This window comes from Heterodontus francisci, chromosome 36, assembly GCF_036365525.1.
Source record: "Heterodontus francisci isolate sHetFra1 chromosome 36, sHetFra1.hap1, whole genome shotgun sequence".
NCBI lineage: Eukaryota > Metazoa > Chordata > Chondrichthyes > Heterodontiformes > Heterodontidae > Heterodontus > Heterodontus francisci.
The window spans coordinates 6,257,992-6,281,106 of record NC_090406.1 but is presented as its reverse complement, the minus strand read 5'-3'; the positions used below and the strand labels follow the sequence as shown (position 1 = coordinate 6,281,106).

The window sequence follows — 23,115 nt, the reverse complement described above, 5'->3', positions numbered from 1 at the left end:
ACTGCCTGTTCTCCTGCAGACAGCCTCACCCAGCATTCCTAAAGCACTGTCAATTTTTGCCCGGAGCTCCATGCAATTCCATGCAGGTTTTTTCCAGATTTTCCCTTTATTTCCTGCCATGCTGCCTGGTATTTTTGCTAAATGTGCTCTTGGGCGAAGCTTGATTGGATGTTTGTGTACAAATCTTTGAAGGTGGCAGGACAGGTTAACAACACAGTTAATAAAGCACATGGGATCCTGGACTTCGTAAAGAGAGGCATAGAGTACAAAAGCCACCTTTATAAAACACTAGTTCAGTACCAGCTGAACTATTGTGTCCAATTCTGGGCGCTGCACATTAGGAAGGATGCCAAGGCCTTAGAGAGGGTGCAAAGGAAATTTACTGGAATGGTCCCAGGGATGAGGGTCTTCAGTTATGTGGAGAGACTGGAGAAGCTGGAATTGGTCTCCTTAGAGCAGAGAAAGTTAAGGGGAGATTTTAGAGGTGTTTAATGTCATAGAGGGTTTAGATGGAGTAAATAAAAAGAAACTGTTAACGATGGCTGGTGTCAATTACTAGAGGATACAGATTTAAGGTGATTGTCAAAAGACCCAGAGGCAACAGGAGAAAATCCTTATTTAGTTTAGTTTAGAGATACAGGCCCTTCGGCCCACCGAGTCTGTGCCGACCATCAACCACCCATTTATACTAATCCTACACTAATCCCATATTCCTACCACATCCCTACCTGTCCCTATATTTCCCTACCACCTACCTATACTAGGGGCAATTTATAATGGCCAATTTACCTATCAACCTGCAAATCTTTGGCATGTGGGAGGAAACCGGAGCACGTGGAGGAAACCCACGCAGACACAGGGAGAACTTGCAAACTCCACACAGGCAGTACCCGGAATTGAACCCGGGTCGCTGGAGCTGTGAGGCTGCGGTGCTAACCACAGCGCCACTCCTTATATTATATTATTATGCAATGAATGGTTAGGATTTAGAATTCACTGCCTGATAGGGTGGTGGATACAGTTTCAATAGTTACCTGCCAAAGGGAATTGGATAAATACTTGAAGGAGAAAAAATTGCAGGAATATGGGGGAAAAGCAGGGGAGTGGGACTTTGAAAGAGCTGGTGCAGACTTGATGGGCTGAATGGTCTCCTACTGTGCTGTACTATTCCTACTACTGTCCTGATCCTATTCTTTGATGCAACAAAGGGCCTCAGGATGCCTGGGAGATGTCACTGGGTCCAACTAGGATTGACAACCCTTCAGGATCTCCCAGGGTGTCTTCTGGGAATGATAGACTTAATCTAGGGGTGGCACAGTGGCGCAGTGGTTAGCACCGCAGCCTCACAGCTCCAGCGACCCGGGTTCAATTCTGGGTACTGCCTGTGTGGAGTTTGCAAGTTCTCCCTGTGTCTGCATGGGTTTTCTCCGGGTGCTCCGGTTTCCTCCCACAGCCAAAAGCTTTGCAGGTTGGTAGGTAAATTGGCCATTGTAAATTATCACTACTATAGGTAGGTGGTAGGGAAATATAGGGACAGGTGGAGATGTGGTAGGAATATGGGATTAGTGTAGAATTAGTACAAATGGGTGGTTGATGGTCGGCACAGACTCGGTGGGCCGAAGGGCCTGTTTCAATGCTGTATCTCTAAACTAAACTAAATCTCCAGGACACAGCAGCAAGCAAAACAACCAGGAATAAAATCATAAAAACATTTTAAAAATTCTTCAAACTCTTTTGTTTATTGGTTGTAAAAACTTTGGACCCATAGAGCTAATAGTCAAGAATTGTGGAATGAAGAGTCTACTCGCTTTCTGATTGGCTGTGGGGATGGTGGGGCACTGCAAGGATGAATTTGTTGGGCAACGAATGGTGGGAGAGTGGGGGTGGGGCGGTTGGAGGCAAGAGGGTCATGTGATGACACATTTAGGAAGATGCCCAACCAGAGTTGGCAACTGTAGGCCCAAAACAAGTGATACACTGGCAGTGTTGTGAGCACCTTAAAATAGTGAGGGCTGAGGAGGAGAGGAAGGGGTTTAAGAATTTAAGGGTGTAGATCCTATGCAGCTTGAATGCAAGGTCATCAATGGTGGTAAAATAGACAAGAGGCTGTAATGGGAATGATGCAGAGTTTGAAGGGAATTGAAAAGCTGGAGAAGCTTCCAGTGATCGGGAGGGGTGAGGCAGCAATGGTATTTAAATATAATTTCATTTCCATTAACATTGAACCTGACTCCCTTTGGAGATGACTCAACTTTCTTGTGATGAATTGAAAACTGCTTTTCCACTGAGGCAGTTCAGACCAGTTAACACTAATTTTCCTGCGGATTGTCTCTGCCCTTTTTATTCTAACAGTTCTGTGCTTTAGATTTTTTCCACAGGTCTATCCTAGCTCCTCACTGCTCTGGGAAATCTGCCCTACTTTGGCATCTAAGCAAGTTTAAAACTGACCTGCAGAAACAATATTTCATTGAGCGAGTGGTCAATCTATGGAACAGAGTCTCTCGGGAAACACTGGTAGTAGTCACTATTGATCAATTCAAAGGCAAGCTAGATAAAATTTCTTCCAGATAATAACATCTCAGGAATCCTGTATCGGAGTAATTTGAGACAAGACGTGTGGTGACTGTAACATGCTCGGGATGAACAAGTGACTTTGGACCTATGGTTTCCAAAGCTCTCCACAAACTGGGGGTTTTCCTCACCTCATTCTGGGTTTGTTGTTGAAAATTCATTTTAATGATGTGGATGCCCATCCTTAGTTCCCCCTTGAGAAGCCTTCCAAACTCCCGACCTCTACCACCTAGAAGGACAAGAGCAGCAGACACATGGGAACACCACCACCCGCAAGTTCCCCTCCAAATCACACACCATCCTGATTTGGAACTATATCGCCGTTCCTTCACTGTCACTGGGTCAAAATCCTGGAACTCCCTCCCTAACAGCACTGTGGGTGTACCTACCCCACATGGACTGCAGCGGTTCAAGAAGGCAGCTCACCACCACCTTCTCAAGGGCAGTTAGAGATGGGCAACAAACGCTGTCCTAACCAACAATGATCACATCCCATAAAAGAATAAAAAAACGTGGTGGTGGGCCTTCATCTGGAAACACTGCAGTCCATACAGTGAAGGTGTTCACTCCCGGGACTTTTATGGAGGGAATACCAGGAGTTTGACACAGTGACCATGAAGGAATGGCTGGTATTTTTCCAAGTCAGGATGGTATGCCCGATTTGAATAAGGAACTTGGAGGTGATGGTGTGATGCCCCCCAAGTCAAATAGCCAGGCACGGTCTTAGTCTGAGTAGTGATTCATTAATAATATGGTGGTTGTCTATCCCAGCATGGCAGTAAGGGAGAAGATAAGTGTAGGGGGTGGCACAGGTGGGGGGGATGGAGTGGGAAGGGGTGGGAGGGGGAAGGTGCTTTGTGCTATGCAAGGGCACTCACACCCTGTCATTAGCTCAGTGTACTGTGCAGCGAGGAGCCTGAGGGTTTAATAAACGTTGCAATCAAAATGCTTAGCAGACAATTTGTCCACAGAAAGCAAATAAATATGATGTGCGGGTGGAACAGTGAGAGCTGTACAGCCCCTGTGGGAGAAGGAAGAGAGCAGATGCTGCTACTGTGATTAATGTCACTGGAGCCTCCAATTCAAGCAACCTCATTTACAGCTAATTAAATTTCTTGAAATATTTTTGCTACTAGAATGTGATATTTCTTTGGAATTCATAGAAAGTCCCTGTTGACTGGAGCAGCTGTTACAGATGGTACTCGCTGCTGCTAATGCGCTCTGTTTCAAAGGAGCATAACTCGACAGTGTATATTTTTAACACACTGTTTACTGACAGACAGTGTGGGGAGAGGGCCTGAATGGGAGGGGGAGCTTTGTGAGACGTCCCGAGACCATTCGACGTCTAAAAGACACAATCTAGTGAAATTTAGTCAAGGTATAATCTCGCGTTGTGTGAGGCCAGATGTAGGTTGGGTGTCAGGAGGTGCTTCTTTTGTCCCAAATAGACTATAGTGGACCTGTTGAACAGGCTGCCAGCTCGTGCATTGCACTCCATTTTGCTGAGTTCGTTCAAGCGGGAGTTGCTCTTCTTCCTGGCTGGAACAGAGATGAAGAGGTAGGTACTGTCTGACATTAAGGCAGGGGCTGAGATCACCTCGTATACAAGATAATGTGATTCAGGGCCGGTGTGATCTGCTGGACTTGTTTTGATTGCCGAAAGGGAGTCAGAGAGGAATTTCCCAGATATTTTCCCACTGGGTTTTTTAATCTGGTTTCTTGCCTCTTCCAGGATATCACATGGTGTTTGCTGTGGGGTTGAGAGTGTGTGTATTGCGATACTCAAGTGTGGGGACAGGCTGGATAAGAACAGAGGGTGTTTTCCTGTCTGCCATTACTTGTGTGCATGTAGTTCTTAACATCACCTTCTAGGCACCTCCCTTCCCCCACCTCCCACCTTGGTGACTCAGATTACGATATTGTCGTCATATTATAAAAAAGATATATAGGTACTGGAGAGGGGGCAAAAAAAATTTACAATGATGATACCAGAAATATGGGGGTATATCTATCAGGAGAGGATGAATGGGCTGAGTCTCTTTTCCCTTAAAAAGTGAAGGCTGAGGGGTGTCCTAATAAAGGTCTTTAGAGGGGAGATGGTGGCATAGTAGTAATGTCACTGAACTAGTAATCCAGTGGCCTAGGCTAACGCCCTGGGCCACACAGGTTCAAATCCCACCATAGCAGCTGGTGGAATTTAAATTCAATTACTTAATAAACTAAATTAGTTAATAAAAATCTGGAATTGAAAGCTAGTCTCATTAATGTTGCTGTGAAATTATCATCAATTGTTGTTAAAAACCCATCTGGTTCACTAATATCCATTAGGGAAGGAAATCTGCCTTCCTTCCCTGGTCTGGCCTACATGTGTCTGCAGACCACGGCAATGTGGTTGACTCTTAACTGCCCTCTGAAATGGACTAGCAAGCCATTCAGTTATTTAGGGCAATGAGGGATGGGCAACAAATGCTGGCCATGCCAGTGACACCCACATCCCATGAAAGAATTTTAAAATAAATTGTGTAAAGTTTTGATAGAGTAAACAAGGAAGTATGTTTCCACTGAGGGGAAGAGCAAACCTAGAGCATGTCAATATAAGATAATCGCCAAGAAATCAAATAGGGAATTCTTTACCCAAAAAGAGTACTGAGAATGTGGAACTCACAGGGAGTGGCTGCAGCAAATAGCGTAGATGCACTTAAGGAGAAGCTAGATAAACACATGAGGGAGAAGGGAATAGAGTGCTATGCTGATAGAGTTAGATGAGGAAAGATGGGTGGAGGTTTCAGAGGGGCATAAACCCCAACATGGACTGGTTAGGCTGAATGGTCTGTTTCTGTGCTGGATATCCCATGCAATATGTAATATGAGTAGCAGAAAGATAGTAGGTTCAACTCCTGCTCTGTGGTCTGGTGGAAGAACAACTTTTATTTATGTAGTACCTTTAATGTCATAAACATCCCAAGGTGCTTCACAGGAACATTATAAAACAAAATATGACACTGAGCCACGTAAGGAGATATTAGGACAGGTGACCAAAAGCTTGGTCAAAGAGGTCGGTTTTAAGGAGCGTCTTAAAGGAGGACAGAGAGGCAGAGAGGTTTAGGGAGGGAATTCCAGAGCTTGGGGCCCAGGCAGCTGAAGGCACGGCCACCAATGGTGGAGCGATTAAAATCAGCGATCCACAAGAGACCAGAATTGGAGGAGCACAGATATCTTGGAGGGTTGTGGGGCTGGAGGAGGTTACAGAGATAGGGAGGGGTGAGGCCATGGAGGGATTTGAAAACAAGGATGAGAATTTTTAAATCAGCAGTTGCTCAATAGGCAACCAATGTATGTCAGTAAGCACAGGGTTTGTAGGGGAACGGGACTTGGTGCAAGTTAGGATATGGGCAGTACAGCGCATGATCTAAGCTGAGGGGTTGAGTAGAGTTAAAGTCAGGTCACAACTGGCATAATCCGCCCTGGGTTAGCGAGGGTTAATATAAAAAATCCAACACTTTTCCTGCCCCGATTTCTACCAGAAGCCTTGAGCTGAGAAATAGCTGCAGGTGAATGCCACATAAGCAGAGCAAGGGTGGGGCTCAGCTGTGATGCCTTCTGCAGTCAAATAGCTTGGGTGAGGAGAGGGCTGATGGGTGCATGTGAAATCATATGCTTGAATGTATTGGTTCCATTACTAAGAGAAGAAGTGATGGGAGGTAAGTAGCAGTAGAGAAATTTAGAAGAGAAAACTAAGCTAGGATATTGTATTGCTTTTTAAGCAGGCAGGCAAGGCATGCTGGGAAGCATGACATCATTGCTATGGCACATCCTGAGCCAAAGTGACATCACCCTCCAGCCTATGGTGCCCTCAGGTGGTGGGTGAACATACAGCATCCAAGTCGAGATTACAAAGAAATGGCAGTGCGTAAACGTTTTCTCTGCTGTTTCCTGACACCCTTGCTACTGGCATTCAAGATTTTGCTTCAGATAAAAGAGTAAATTACCTTCCTTGTCACTCTTGGCTGCTTGAGAAGACTTGGGCGAGGGCTGACTCACAATTTGAAATGGATTGAAGGTGGAAGGTCATTTTAATCATGGAAACAAACTTCTTTCTACATCCTCTGCTCTCTCGATAATATCCTGAAATGTCAATTACTTTTTGTGTTTGAGTCTTTGCCTTGCATTTGTATAGGACTGTGTCAGTCATGTCTCAGTGGGTAGCATGGTTGTAACTGAGTCAGAAGGCTGTGGGTACAAGTCCCACTCCAGAGACTTGAGCACATAATCCAGGGTGGCACTGCTGGTACAATACTGAGAGGGGACTGTTGGAGATGCCATCTTTCAGATAAGACAATAAATCACGGCTCTGTCTGCCCTCTCAGTTGGACAGAGAATGGTTACAGCACAGAAGGAGGCCCATTGTGTCTGTGCCGGACATATTAAAGATCCCATAGCACTATTTTGAAGGAGAGTAGAGGAGTTGTCCCCAGTGTCTTGGCCAATGTTTATCCCTCAAACAACATCTCAAAAAACAGATGATCAATTATCACATTGCTGTCCGAGGGATCTTGCCGTGCACACATTGGCTGTCGCGTTCCCCATATTACACCAGTGACCATACCTCAAAATATCTCATTGGCTGTAAAAATCTTTGGGAATCCTGAAGTCCTGAAAGGTGCTAAGTAAATGCTCTGATAAAACACAAAGAGAGATTGTATTGTTTAAAACAAAAATACTCAAGCTGTAATCCCATGATTTGTCCAGCTCCAATTTTGCTTGCTGTTTGATTTTGATGTTGTTGACAAGGTTGCAAAGGGAATGATGTGTTTGGCCACCAAGGATGTCCAATTAAGACCTGTGCTGTATGTTTGACATTCTCTCTGATTTTCAAGGACCTTCTGCTGAGTACAAGCTGAATTATTCACTGGCAGATCACAGAATGTCTGATATCTGTAAATCAAAACAAAAATGAGCCTGTCAAAGACTGTTGCACACACGAGTACATTCTGATTTACGTGAAGACTGAACATTACAAAGATCAAATGTTCCAACCCTTCTCCTCATGCCAATTTATAAGAGAGAAGTTGCATAAAAATTGCACCTTTAGTGACCTCAGGACATCCCAAAGAATCTTACAGCAAATTTGCAGTTATAGCTCTGCAGTGTGGTCACTGCTGTAATATAGGCTAAATGCGGCAGCCAATTTGCACATAGCAAGATCCCACAAACTGTACTAATGATAGTCAGCTGTGTTTTTCAGTGATGTTGGCTTGAGGGATAAAAATTAGCCCAGGACACTGGGGGAAGAACTCCCCAACTCTTCTTCCAAATAGTAACATGGATCTTGAATGTTCACTCGGGGCAGGGCCTTGGTTTATTGGCTTATCCAAAAGACAGCACCTCCACCAGTCTAGCACTCGAGAGTGTCAGCTGAGTTTCATGCTTCAGTGTCTGGAGTGGGTCTTGAACACACAACCTTCTGCCTCAGACTGACCCACTGAGCTTCAGCTAACACCTATGTAATAATTATTGTTCTCACGTAATGCTGCTTCTCTTGGTCATTGCAGTTCCAGTGCTACTGACCACCTTCCTGTGTCTTTGTCAAGTAGCCATTCATCACGGTTGAGTCTAGCTATTCAACCATGGGGTGCATGTGGAACATGGCAGACCAACACTGCTCCGACCCAATGTGCATAAACATATACACTTCCGAGTAGGGATAGTGATTAAAAGAGGGAACTCTGGCTGTTTTCTCCCCTTCCCCACCCTAGTCTGGAGGTTTTGGGGTCCCAATTCTCAGAGAGGGTAAACACTCACTGCTCCTCCTGGTCAGTGTGTTTACCAACTTAGACAGTGGGGCAGCCGATATTGCCCTTTCAACCATTAATCCATCAAAAGGGCTAGGAGTCGGTTTTCTCATCATCGAATGCGACAGCACAGAAGGAGACCATTCAGCCCATTGTGCCTGTGCTGGCTCTTTGAAAAATATGTCCCACTTATCCCTGCTCTTTCCCCACAGCCCTGCAAATTTTTCCTTTTCAATTATTCATCTAATTCTCTTTAGAAAGTTATTACTAAATCTGCTTCCACTGCCCTTTCAGGCAGCGCATTCCAGATCACAACAACTCACTGTGTAAAAAATATTCTCTTTCCCCAGGTTCTTCTGTCAATTATTTTAAATCTGTGCCCTCTGGTTACTGACCCTCCTGCCACTGGTAACAGTTTATCCCTAACTACTTTTATCAAAACTCTTCTTAATTTTGAACACCTCTATTAAATCTCCCATTAGCCTTCTCCACTCGAAAGAAAACAATCCCAGTCTCTCCACATAATTGAAGCTCCTCATCCCTAGCACCATTCCAGTAAATATCCTCCACACCCTCTCCAAGGCTTTGACATCCTTCCTAAAGTGCGGTGCCCAGAACTGGGCACTAAACTCTAGCTGAGGCTAAAGATTTAACTTCCCTGCTTTTGTGCTCCATATGACTTTCTTAAATAAAGACACAATTATATCCCAATTAAAGACTGCAGAACTATATCAGCAGCATGGAAAGGGTTAATTCTAATGAGTCAGTGCCTGAAAATTGCTAACTACAGAAATCACTAACATATCACAGGAACACTGCTGTATAAATACCAGTTTTAATTGGCTGAGGGTGTTTTAAGGGTCTTGGGTTTCTTCATATTTTAGCTCTAATTGGAGCTGTGATCAGCATGGTCTGTCACTGTGTGTCTCACATGTACACACCAAAGAAATTGCATACAAGCTGGCAAAGGGAAGTAAGTGCTCGTCCGATTGGAAGGTTGCGTGGCACCAAAATGGATTTCTCCCCTTGGTAAGTTTGTTAACCTCGGCATTGATTGGTTAGAAGATTGACAGGTGCTTGGGGTGACAGGTGACTCTGGTAATAGTATACATTATAAGACTTGCATTTATATCGCACTTTTCATGATCTCAGAACAACCCAAAGGACTTCACAGCCAATGAAGTATTTTTGAAGTGTAGTCACTGTTGTAATGTTGGAAACGGGGCAGCCAATTTGCGCACAGCAAGCTCCCACAAACGATAATGCGTTACGGCCGAGGCGGGAGGAGTGCACAGTTTCTCAACGGGTGACGACATATATTTAAATTGAAATTTTTTCCCACTTACTGATATGGTCAATCATAGACTCTATTTTTATCCCAGAATAAAACAGACCAACCAAGTTTCTTTAACAAACAACAAAATTATCAGTTTACTATAGAACAAGTCTTAACCAGTACAGAAATAAAGCATAAACACACAGATTGAAATATTAAAGTTCCCTTTTTACTTTAGCTCCCCCTCCCCCAACTCACTGTCCAAAGCAAAATCATAAACAATGTCACAAGAGACAAGCCTCTTTACCTCTATCAATCTTGACCTGTCACTTCTCAGTAAACATCTTCCCCAAATCAAAAACAATCCCTGCTGGGCAATTATTGGAAGACAGGTGCCTTCCAGTAACTGTTTTTAGCACTCCTTGATCCTTCCAGTAATTGTTTGTTTTCAAAGCCAGACCTCTCAGTAACCCTTGTAAAAAATCCATGGATTCCTCTTCAATTTTAAACCACAAATCTTCAAATTTACCAAAAAAAAGGAAGCACTCATAACAAATGTAATAATGACCAGATAATGTTTTTCAGTGATGATATGGTTGAGGGATAAATATTGGCCAGGGCAACAGGGAGAACTTGCTAGCTCTTCTTCAAAATAGTACCATGGGATCTTTTGAGGACACAGTTGGGGCCTTGGTTTAACGTCTCATCTGTAAGTTGGCACCTCTGACAGTGCAGCACCCCCTCAGTACTGCACTGAGAGTGTCAGCCTGCAATTTTGTACTCAAGTTACTGGAGTGGACCTCAAACCCACAAGCTTCTGACCCAGAGAGGAAAGTGATCCAAACTGAGACAAGCTGACACTGTTTAAGCTGTCTTACAGCGGATGGGGAAAATTCACCTAATTGGAGTGAAGCTCAGCCATTATTTTTTAATTTGACCTATTTTGATGTAAACCCAAGTCTGTGCCGTTAGCTGAATTTTTGATCCCATTTTGTTTGATCATAAATCTCACTTCTAACCTCTTCCTGATGTTGTTGAGCTCTGGATGGAGGTTTTAATTAATCAACTAATTTTAATGAGATAAACCTCCCTGCTTCAGGGATCAATAAGAGTGAGTATCGAAACAACACCACCTTGCATTTATATAGCATCTTTAACGTAGTAAAACACCCCAAGACATTTCCCAGGGGCATCATCAAGCAAAATTTGACACTGAGCCACGTAAGGAGATATTAGGGCAAGTGTTCGAAGAGGTATGCTTTAAGGAGCATCTTAAAAGGAGGAAAGAAAAAGGGGAGAAATGGAGAGGTTTAGGGAGGGAATTCCAGAGGTTAAAGCCCAGGCAGCTGAAGGCATGACCACCAATGGTGCAGTGATTAAAACTGGGGATGTGCAAGAGGTCAGAATTCCAGGAGCATAGTGATCTCAGAGGGTTGCTGGGTTGGAGGAGGTGATAGAAATAGGGAAGGGTGAGGCCATGGAGCGATTTGAAAGCAATGATGAGAATTTTAAAATCAAATTGAGTAAAGCTCACTCCACCCTGTCCCATTGAACACTCCCAGGGCAGGTACAGCACAGGTTAAATACACATTGAAGCTCCCTCTACACTGTGTCTTAACCTCCATCTATGAGCAGTGCTGTTCACTTAGTCACGGGCCCAGGGAAGCTCTGCCTCCCATATTTTGGACTGGATTTTATTCACGCACCGCGCTCTGCAGTGCTTTGAACTCGGCAGCCTTCCGACATGGAAGGGCCGCCGCACAGGCCCAGCGATATTACGCACCATTTTTAAAGGGCTTTAAGCCCTTAGAAGTAATTTTGATTTTTAAAAGGTACGGTATTAGGTGTTTTTAATTAACAAACAATAAAAGATATGGAGGCCCTTTCCCAAAACCCCAATGGTCATTTCAATGCTCAATATGATCAACACTTGATTTTTTTTCCCTACCCAAACTTTCCGCCCCAACCTTCTAATATTTGCCCTTTAACCCTTTCCCACCATCCCCTCAGCCAATAAACAGTGTTTTCCCTGCTCCCCCACCCTGAAAATTCTATTCTTCACCCCTCTCCACTAGGTTCTTGCCCGGGAACTCTGTACGGAGTTCTGAAGGCACGCAAAGTATGAACGGCGGCCGTAAAATTAGCATGGGATGGCCGCAGTCTGCAGGTAAGTTCATTTACATATCTTTATTGTTAATTTGAATACTAAGATGAAGGGCCCGCCGCCAAGTGGTGGGGGTGTCCGCACCGAGGTCTCCCCCCCCCACCCCCGGTATAACGCGGCAGGCCTGTCTCGAAGTCGCGGATCGAGGCGGACCTCTTCCTGCAGAATTAGCCGGCCCCCCCATCATGATCTATGGTGTCAATGGGCTGGTAAAATTCAGCCCTTTGATTCGGAGTTAGACTGATAATGATGTACCAAACTATGGACAATTCTGAACTGCCAGTTGTATTCACTGGGAACTAGGTTCATCTCATCTTTGGCCTCCTTGTCTCGAGAGACAATGGGTAAGTGCCTGGAGGCGGTCAGTGGTTTGTGAAGCAGCGCCTGGAGTGGCTATAAAGGCCAATTCTAGAGTGACAGGCTCTTCCACAGGTGCTGCAGATAAAATTGGTTGTCGGGGCTGTTACACAGTTGGCTCTCCCCTTGCGCTTCTGTCTTTTTTCCTGCCAACTGCTAAGGCTCTTCGACTCGCCACACTTTAGCCCCGTCTTTATGGCTGCCCGCCAGCTCTGGCGATCGCTGACAACTGATTCCCACGACTTGTGATCAATGTCACAGGACTTCATGTCACGTTTGCAGATGCCTTTAAAGCGGAGACATGGACGGCCGGTGGGTCGGATACCAGTGACGAGCTCGCTGTACAATGTGTCCTTGGGGATCCTGCCATCTTCCATGCGGCTCACATGGCCAAGTCATCTCAGGCGCCGCTGGCTCAGTAGGGTGTATATGCTGGGGATGTTGGCTGCCTTGAGGACTTCTGTGTTGGAGATACGTTCCTGCCACCTGATGCCAAAGATTCTCCGGAGGCAGCGAAGATGGAATGAGTTGAGACGTCGCTCTTGGCTGACATACGTTGTCCAGGCCTCGCTGCCGTAGAGCAAGGTACTGAGGACACAGGCTTAAAACACTCAGACCTTTGTGTTCCGTGTCAGTGCGCCATTTTACCACACTCTCCTGGCCAGTCTGGACATAGCAGTGGCAGCCTTTCCCATGCGCTTATTGATTTCTGCATCGAGAGACAGGTTACTGGTGATAGTTGAGCCTAGGTAGGTGAACTCTTGAACCACTTCCAGAGCGTGGTCACCGATATTGATGGATGGAACATTTCGGACGTCCTGTCTCATGATGCTCGTTTTCTTGAGGCTGATGATTAGGCCAAATTCATTGTAGGTTAAGATCATCCAAACCTGTCTGAATTACAACTCTTACAGCCAAGGTGAGTAGTTTTTTCTGGGTGGGCTTTGTACCCATATCTGAGAGGTAAGAGAACAATTCCTGAATGCACTTTCCACAATTCCCCTTAAACATGGGTTGAAACTAAGGCAGTAACCTTTCAACCCTTACCCTGCTGGCTGGTCCATATATATTCCTGTCTCCCCATTTTGGTTATTTTCAGCTCCATGCACTGCGATGCTAAAACAAACACTAACATTACAACAAAATAAATCACCAATACTAACATTATAGTAATAAATGGCAATCACTAGCATTACAGAAAGAAATTGCAAACACTAACAATTGCAGAAATAAATGACAAGCACCAAAATTACATTAATAAGTTACAAACACTATCAGTAATAAATCACTGAGATTGCAGTAATAAATGATAAACACCAAAATTACATTAATAGATCACAAACACAAAATTTGAGTATTCAATCACAAATGCTAATATCCAGTATTAAATTGCAGATACTAGTAATATGGTAATAAATCGGAAATACTGAGAATGCTGTAATAAATCAGTCACTAACATTACAGTAATAAATAGCAAACACTAGCATTACAGCAAATCAGAAACACAAATAATACAGTAAGAATTCAACATCATAAATGGCAAAAACTGCAAACAACAAAAAAATTCTGTTCTTTTATCAGACCTTTAATGTACAAAAACATCCTAAAAAGCACCATGAATGACTGACCCAGAGATATCCATCCATGACTTTGGTTAGAGCTATTTCAGGGCCAAGGGGAGCAGTGGAAACCTGATTGGAGGCTTTCTAAATTCAGGAACAGATCAGTGAGTTGACAAGAAGAACAAGAACTCTGGAGAACCATCAAAATCTTCCAGTGTGAGCTTTATTGCAAAATCAAGCCAACCTCAGACAGAATGATTGAGAGTTAACAATGCTGATTTTATATATTGAACATATGGCAAAATATGAGCTTGCAACCACTTGAACTGATTATAATTCTGGAGAGAGAGAGGATTAGCCCAAAGGAGAACAATCACCAATTACTGTGAACAGTCAAGTTGCTTTATAAGATTAATAAATTGGAATGCTTGATTGTCACAAACATAGCTTTTACAATTCATGCTCATTCGTCTCTGGTTGGGCTTGACAACCGAGCAGTTGTCGTCTAAATGAATACTAACTTATGTTGAGAAACTAGGGAATGTGCATGTGTCTGTATTTGGAATGGTGTTTTCTCTGCTTGTGTTCAAATCCCTCCATGGCCTCACCCCTCCCTATCTCTGTAAACTCTTCCAGCCCCACAACTCTCCAAGATTTCTGTGCTTCTCCAAATCTGACCACTTATGCATCCCCCATTTTAATTGGTGGCTGTGCCTTCAGTCCATAAACTCTGAAATTCCCTCCCTAAACTGCTCCACCTCTTTTTCCTCTTTTAAGTTGCTCCTTAAAGCCAACTCTTTAACCAAGCTTTACATTAATATCTTCTTTACATTAATATCTCCTTATGTGGTTTGATGTCAAATTTTGGTTGATAATGCTCCTGTGGGGCATCATGGGGATGTTGTATTACATCAAAGGTGCTAGATAAATGCAAGTTGTTGTTATTGGTACTGCTCCAGCGGATGCTCATCATCCAAGTGCTTTGACTCTTCATATATGAGGCTGATCAGTAAGTGTGGGTGGGGAAAACAATTGAGCCTAGTCCTGTTCTCTCCTGATGGCCACACACTAGTAGTTGCCAGAGGATTCATTTAATAATTAGGTGTTGGATGCCTGGCTGATTTTCATCCTCTATTACCTTGGTGTGTGGGGGCTAATTGTTACACTCACAGTCAGCCAGTTCAGAACAAACTAAAAAGAAACACAGAGCTTAAATTTCTCCATTTCTTCTGTGTTTCTATTTTTCCTTTTCATTCCTCCAGTGTCTTCATCCCTCTATCTCCAACCCTTCAGTGTGTTTAGCTATTCATTTAATCTTTCAGTATGTCTATCCCTCCATCACTAATCTTTCAGTATCTCTATCTCTCCATCACTCTTCTGTCAATATCTCTATCTCTCCATCATTCTTCTTTCAATATCTCTATCTCTCCATCGCTAATCTTTCAGTATCTCTATCTCTCCATCACTCTTCTTTCAATCTCTATCTCTCCATCGCTAATCTTTCAGTATCTCTATCTCTCCATCACTCTTCTGTCAATATCTCTATCTCTCCATCACTCTTCTGTCAATATCTCTATCTCTCCATCACTCTTCTTTCATTATCTCTATCTCTCCATCACTCTTCTGTCAATAAATCTATCTCTCCATCACTCTTCTGTCAATATCTCTATCTCTCCATCACTCTTCTGCCAATATCTCTATCTCTCCATCACTCTTCTGTCAATATCTCTATCTCTCCATCGCTAATCTTTCAATATCTCTATCTCTCCATTGTTCTTCTTTCAGTACGTCCATCCCTCCATTGGTGGTCTTTCAATATCTCTATCTCTCCATCACTCTTCTTTCATTATCTCTATCTCTCCATCACTCTTCTGTCAATATCTCTATCTCTCCATCACTCTTCTGTCAATATCTCTATCTCTCCATCACTCTTCTTTCATTATCTCTATCTCTCCATCACTCTTCTGTCAATATCTCTATCTCTCCATCACTCTTCTGTCAATATCTCTATCTCTCCATCGCTAATCTTTCAATATCTCTATCCCTCCATTGTTCTTCTTTCAGTACCTCCATCCCTCCATTGGTGGTCTTTCAATATCTCTATCTCTCCATCACTCTTCTGTCAATATCTCTATCTCTCCATCGCTAATCTTTCAATATCTCTATCCCTCCATTGTTCTTCTTTCAGTACCTCCATCCCTCCATTGGTGGTCTTTCAATATCTCTATCTCTCCATCACTCTTCTTTCAATATCTCTATCTCTCCATCGCTAATCTTTCAGTATCTCTATCTCTCCATCGCTAATCTTTCAATGAGATGGTACAGTTACTAGCCCAGGTTGTAGATGTTAATTAAACTAGTGTCGAATAAGTAATGCCTGAGCTAATGTGGCCCACAAAGAGTTACAACTAGTGTTAGTTTAACAGATTGTGTGCCTTTTCCCATATAACATTATATTGGATATGATTTGGAGAACAACAGCCAACGTGTCTGTACATGGTGAGCAGGAGCAATCACTCAACCAAACCCTGACACATTCATTTCCAGATAAGTGGCAACAGAATTAAATCTTCCCTCACAAGGATGATGGTTAATTCATTACAGAGCGAAGCAATTTTCCTTTTTTCTAAGACTATTATTTTCCAGATACTTTTCTCTGCCCTGTGACACAGTGAAGTGAACTCATTCAGATTCCACCTGACCTGGCAATTCTCACTCAGCTTGCTTTTACAATGTCATTGATTTTCATGTGTCCCACTCTTGAGAGTAGAAAAATCTTTAGACCCTAGGGTGCAGGTGACTGTAACGGAATCCTCTGTCCTCTACTTTAATGCACAGTTAATATCTTCACTGAAGTAACAGATAAGGGAATGTTGCAAGAACACCATCCGTCCACCATTATCAGCATCTGGCATTCCCAAGTGGAAGCGTTTAAATGTCTTATATTACATAGAATTTACAGCACAGAAACAGGCCATTCGGCCCAACTGGACCATGCTCCTGTTACAACCTCAGTGAGACCGTTAACTCCCCAGACAAAGAATTACACAAGATTTCACATTTTAAGACTTTTATTATAAAAACCGAACTACAAGAAATACCCATGAACTAAATAGTGCTTAGTAAGTAGCTGATACTCCACATTACAGAGAAAAATATTTTCTTCACTTATTAATACACTTGAAAACCTCACCATACCCATACGTTACACAGTCATCCTTGATGGTGGAATCTTTTCAGCTAAAAGCCCCAAACTTCTCCCAGTTGCAATGGGTTGAATCTCCCAGACCTTTTTCAAAGTCAATGTCCTCTTTGCTCACTTCTTCCAAACACTTTTGACCCGGACTTCCATGAGTTTTTTTTTTTAATTGGTTTGTGGGATGTGGGTGTCGCTGGCTATGCCAGCACTTATTGCCCATCCCTAATTGCCCATGAATTGAGTGTTTTGCTAGGCCATTTCAGAGGGCATTTTAAGAGTCAACCACATTGCTGTGGGTCTGGAGTCACATGTAGGCCAGTCCAGGTAAGGATGGCAGATTTCCTTCCCTAAAGGACATTAGCGAATCAGATGGGTTTTTACAGCAATCAACAATGGTTTCATGGTTATCATTAGACTAGCTTTTTTTTTAAATTTCAGATTTATTAATGGAATTCAAATTTTACCATCTGCCATGGTGTGATTCGAACATATGTCCCCAAAGCATCAGTTCTGATGAAAGGTCACTGACCTGAAACGTTAACTCTGCTTCTCTCTCCACAGACGCTGCCAGACCTGCTGAGTATTTCCAGCATTTCTTTAGTTTTAGTTTTTTTAGTTTTAGAGATACAGCACTGAAACAGGCTCTTCGGCCCACCGAGTCTGTGCCGACCATCAACCACCCATTTATACTAATCCTACACTAATCCCATATTCCTATCACATCCCCACCTGTCCCTATATATTTCCCTACCACCTACCTATACTAGGGGCAATTTATAATGGCCAATTAACCTATCAACCTGCAAGTCTTTGGCATGTGGGAGGAAACCGGAGCACCCGGAGGAAACCCACGCAGACACAGGGAGAACTTGCAAACTCCGCACAGGCAGTACCCAGAATCGAACCCGGGTCCCTGGAGCTGTGAGGCTGCGGTGCTAACCACTGCGCCACTGTGCCGCCCCTTGTTTTTATTCCCTAGAGCATTAGCCTGTGCTCTATATCACTAGTCCAGTCACATTACCCCTATGCCACCACCTCCCTGGTGATCCTGTTGGTCTATTACTTTTCCGCAAACCTCAACTTTCAAAATGGGTTCCAGTCTTTGCAGCCTTTCGCTGTATCTGTCTTCTGAGAGCAGGTGTTCACTCTCTCTCCTCGCTGAGGCTGCCACCGCTGGTCGTCTTCTGGTCTTCCTTACAGTCTACCTGCCTTCAGAAAATCTGTTGAATTTATCTGGAATCAAAAGTCAATAGCCAATTGTCTTCAATATACAAAGTCCACAAGTCTGGCTACAGCAGAGCCACCTGAACTTTCCATTGTTTCCAGGTGTTGGCAACTGCAGTTCGTATTTACATTTTCAGAACCACCGACTCCTTGTGTATGATGTGGAAGTTGGGGGTGGGGGGTGGTGAAACCCATTGTTCTTCAGGTGTAATATCCCTGCAATCTCTACTTTTCGAAAAGGTCTTTGATATGAGTTCTTTGTTGTCCTGGTAACTAAGATCCCCATCTTGTCTTTAAGCAGAGTTGATGTGAGGTCACCTGACTTCTGTGACTTCATCTTAAACTACATTAAAAATCACAGCTTTTAAAACATAATCGTGTTACAAGGTTTCCTTCCACCCTACTTCATCTCATATTTATCTGCATAACCTTCTAATCCTTTCTCCCTCATGTGTTTATCTAGATTCCTGTTAAATGCATCTTTTCTATTATCTCAATCACTCCATGTTGTCGCGCTTTCTCACCACTCTCTGGGTAAAGCTGTTCCTGCTGGTTGGGGAGTCTTAGACGAGGGGAAATAGCCTAAAACTTAGAGACAGGCCTTTCAGGAGTGAAATTATGAAACACTTCTACACACAAAGGGTGGTAGAAGTTTGGAACTCTCTTCCACAAAAGGCAATTGGCGCTGGGTCAGTTGTTAATTTTAAATCTGAGATTGATAGATTTTTTTAAATCATAGGTATTAAGGGGTATGGGGAAAAGGTGGGTATATGGAGTTAGATCACAAATCAGCCGCGATCTCATTGAATGGTGGAACAGGGTCGAGGGGCTGAATGGCCTCCTGCTCTTCCTGTGTTCCCATTTTCCATTAAGAGTTAACTGCTTCCTGTGGGATTTGGTCATGTTTAGGGAAGTGAACAAGCTGGGTTTTTAACCTTTCAGTGTGCCTGCCCATAAATTATTATTTATTGAGCTCAATTTTGCAGCATCCCGTGTGTGATTCAAACTCAATAGGGGTGTTGCTAGACCAGTCCCTATTACCATGACAATCTTGTATCCCATGCTGTTCTCTCCCTATAGAGTCGATTGTGATCTTGGCCACTGTCTCTCACCCTACCCCCCCCCACTCCCCAGATAATGATGCAATTGACAGTAAAGCCCACCTTAAGGAGACCATAACAGGCCATGGAGCTATGTATTAGAATTCCAACTTGATTTTCCATTTCCATTTCATTATTGATTACTGCTGTTGAACTGATAACATAAAGCTATTTTCTTTTTCAATTCTCTGCTCCTTACTCTGTTGAAGAAGGCTGTGGATGCTGAGGGCCAGTTGAACCTTTAAGATTAAGCTTAGTTTAGTTTAGAGATACAGCACTGAAACAGGCCCTTCGGCCCACCGAGTCTGTGCTGACCATCAACCACCCATTTATACTAATCCTACACTAATTCCATATTCCTACCACATCCCCACCTGTCCCTATATTTCCCTACCACCTACCTACACTAGGGGCAATTGCTAATGGTCAATTTACCTATCAACCTGCAAGTCTTTGGCATGTGGGAGGAAACCGGAGCACCCGGAGGAAACCCACGCAGACACAGGGAGAACTTGCAAACTCCACACAGGCAGTACCCAGAATTGAACCTGGGTCGCTGGAGCTGTGAGGCTGCGGTGCTAACCACTGCGCCACTGTGCCGCCCTTACATGAAAGAAGACGTGACTTTGAAAAGCTAATGAGGTTTTCTGACAACTCTGAAAGTTAAAAAGGATGGATTGGTTCGATAGATTTTTGTTGGGTAAGGGTATTAAGGGATATGGGTCAAAGGCGGGTAAATGGAGTTGAGGTACAGATCCAGCCATGATCTAATTGAATGGTGTAGCAGATTCGAGGGGCTGAATGGCCCCCTCCTATATGCTGACTCTCACTGGAGTAAAGGTTCTCAGACTTCATCTACCCTCAGTTTACCTCAGTCTTCGTGTGTGAACGTTGTCTATTTGCCCATCGCAGCCAAATCTGGTCCTGCCCTTGCCCAATCTCAAGAGTTGCACAGGAGTCACTGAATGATAATTGGGAGCATCAAATGTATTAGGGGATATGGGACAAAGGTGGGTATATGGAGTTAGGTCACAGATCAGTCATGATCTCATTGAGTTGAGCAACAGACTCGAGGGGCTGAATGGCCTCCTCCTGTTCCTGTGTTCAATTAAAAGTTAAGCACTTACAGTGGGACTTAAGTCATGTTTAGGCCAGCTGTGTTTTTAACAAGAGTTTGGAAAGAATTTGGGACATCCAAGTCTTGTGAGTGAGTGCCACTCTAGACAGTATATTACCCATTGAATCCTCACGTGGTCCGTAACTTGAGCTCACCCAAAACTCTGCTGCTTGTATCCTAATTTGCACCAAGTCCTTTCACCCATCGTGCTTGCTGACTTACAATGACTCTCAGTCTGGAAACACCTCAATTTTAAGATTCTTGTCCTCATGTTCAATCCCTCCATGGCCTCATCCCTTCTGATCACAGTAACCTACCCAGCTCTACAACTCTTCAAGGTCTTTGCACTCCTCCAATACTGGTCTATGATCCATTCCCCACTTCCATCGGCTCACCATTGGCGGCCGTGCCTTCAGCTGCCTGGGCCCTAAGTTCTGTAATTCCCTCCCTAAACCTCACCGACTCTCTCTCTCTCGCTCTCTCTTTCCTCCTTTAAGATGCTCCTTAACACCGACCTGTTTGACCAAACTTTTGATCATTGGTCCTTACGTGGCTCATTGCCAAATTTTGTTTGATGACGCTCCTGTGAGGAGCCTTGGGAAGCTTTACCATGTTAAAGGTACTTTAGAAATGTTGTTGTCTCTGTTCATTGAATTTGATTCTTAAACAGATTATGCCATTTACCTGCGGCAATTGTGAGCACAGGGCCGTCTGCGTGAGTTTTGTTTAACTGCGTTTGACAAGTGACAGATACACATGTGTTTGTAGGAGCCAGCACTGGCACAGAGGGTTACCAGATTCTCAAAATAACAGTTAGTTGAACAAGATAACGAGGGGATTAATTGGCTCTCGAACCAATCCATCCTTTTTAACTTTCAGAGTTGTCAGAAAACCTCATTAGCTTTTCAAAGTCATGTCTTCTTTCATGTAAGACTGGCAGTCAGAGCTGTGACAATCCTTTTTTTATTCCATTCAACTGAAATTGCCATGTCTTTCTTGAAAGAAATTCTTTCATGATGCATTTCTTTCTGTTTAGGCAATATGCAAACCTTTGACGAAAATTGTCAAATTTTCTCCTTTGACTCATTGTAAAGGCCAGAGACAGTCAGGCACTGATTGTCCTCCTGTACGTCATCTAAGTGACCATTCGTTACCTAGATGCTGAGTATGAGTAGGCTATTCGACCATGGAAGGGGCAAGCTCGTCTCACTGTCCCCAGCCAACACACACTCAAGCACTTTCCAGTGATCAGGAGGAGGAACTCCATGCTGATATTTCTCCTTCCCTGACTGGAGACGTCCCTTTCCATGGTCGAATTGCCTGCTGACAATCACCATTTTGTGCAAACGTCAAGGATGGCCGCTTGGACATGGCACCAAGGGTGTTAGTATCTGGCCTCACAATGATTCAAAGAAGAATATTAAAGCAATGGCCAATAACCAATCGAGCAGGGCAGAGGCCTGTGCCTGATCTGTACTGGTGGTCAGGCCATGCTAAATTGGTTGGGGCTTTATTGTTTTTAGAAGGCCCTAGTGACTGCCTCCATTTACCATTGAAACAAAGTTCCTGTGCACATTTCAGAGCAGGAGATCCCAATGTTGCCACAAGAAGAAAAAACAGAAAGGCAGAGTATTTCTTAAATGGTGAGAGGTTGGGAAGTGCTGATGTTCAAAGAAAATTGGGTGTCCTTGTTCATGAGTCACTAAAATCTAGTACACAGGTGCAGCAAGCAATTAGGAAGGTACATGGTATGTTGACCTTCATTGCAAGGGGATTTGAGTACAGGAGTAAAGATGTCTTGCTGCAGTTGTATAGAGCTTTAGTGAGACCACACCTGGAGTATTGTGTACAGTTTTTTGGTCTCCTTATCTAAGCAAGGATACACTTGCCATAGAGGGAGTGCAATGGAGGGTCACCAGACTGATCCCTGAGATGGCGGGATTGTCTTATGAGGAGGGATTGCTGGGCCTGTATTCTCTGGAGTTTTGAAGAATGAGAGGTGATCTCATTAAAACTTACAAAATTCTCACTTGATGTGACAGGGTAGACGTGGATAGGATGCTTCCTCTGGCTGGTGAGTCTAGAGCCAGGGGACACAGTCTCAGAATAAGAGGTAGGCCATTTAAGACTGAGATGAAGAGGAATTTATTTACTCAGAGGGTGGTGAATCTTTGGAATTCCCTACCCCAGTGAGCTGTGGAAGCTCAATCATTGAGCATGTTCAAGACAGAAATTGATAGATTTCTGAATACTAATGACATCAAGGGATATGGGGATAGTGGGGAAAAATGGCGTAGAGGTAGATGATCACTCATGATCTGTTTGAATGGTGGAGCAGGCTCGACGGGCCGAATGGACTACTCCTGCTCCTATTTCCTATGTTCCTAAATAGAATTTCTGGGCCCTGAGCAGTTTAATAGAAAACCTCTATTAGGTAATTTGGGGGAGAGGGTTCCAGATTTCCACTCCCCTTTGTATGAAGAAGTGCTTCCTGACATCACCCTTGAATGGCCTGGTTCTAATTTTAAGGTTATACCCCCTGGTTCTGGATTCGCCCAACAGAGGTGCATTTATTCACTGGACCAGCAGAAATTATTTTCACCTGATTTTAAACCCAAATCCCAGCAAACATAAGAACTTAAGAAACATACGAAATAGGAGCAGGAGTCGGCCCTTCGAGCCCTTCGAGCCCTCTGCTATTCAATAAGATCATGGTAGATCTTTTACATCAACTCCACCTTCCCGCACTATCC

At 43.7% G+C, this 23,115-nt stretch overlaps 1 protein-coding gene across 1 annotated transcript in view; it reads left to right on the top strand.

The window, feature by feature from the left end:
- The first annotated feature begins 4,088 nt into the window (after nucleotides 1–4,088).
- Nucleotides 4,089–23,115, top strand: part of yjefn3 (YjeF N-terminal domain containing 3) — a 79,936-nt gene continuing 60,909 nt past the window's right edge. The window contains exon 1 of the mRNA XM_068015788.1: nucleotides 4,089–4,129. Coding sequence (XP_067871889.1) covers nucleotides 4,122–4,129 — 8 coding nt within the window. The 5' untranslated portion in view covers nucleotides 4,089–4,121. The remainder of the gene's footprint in view (nucleotides 4,130–23,115) is intronic.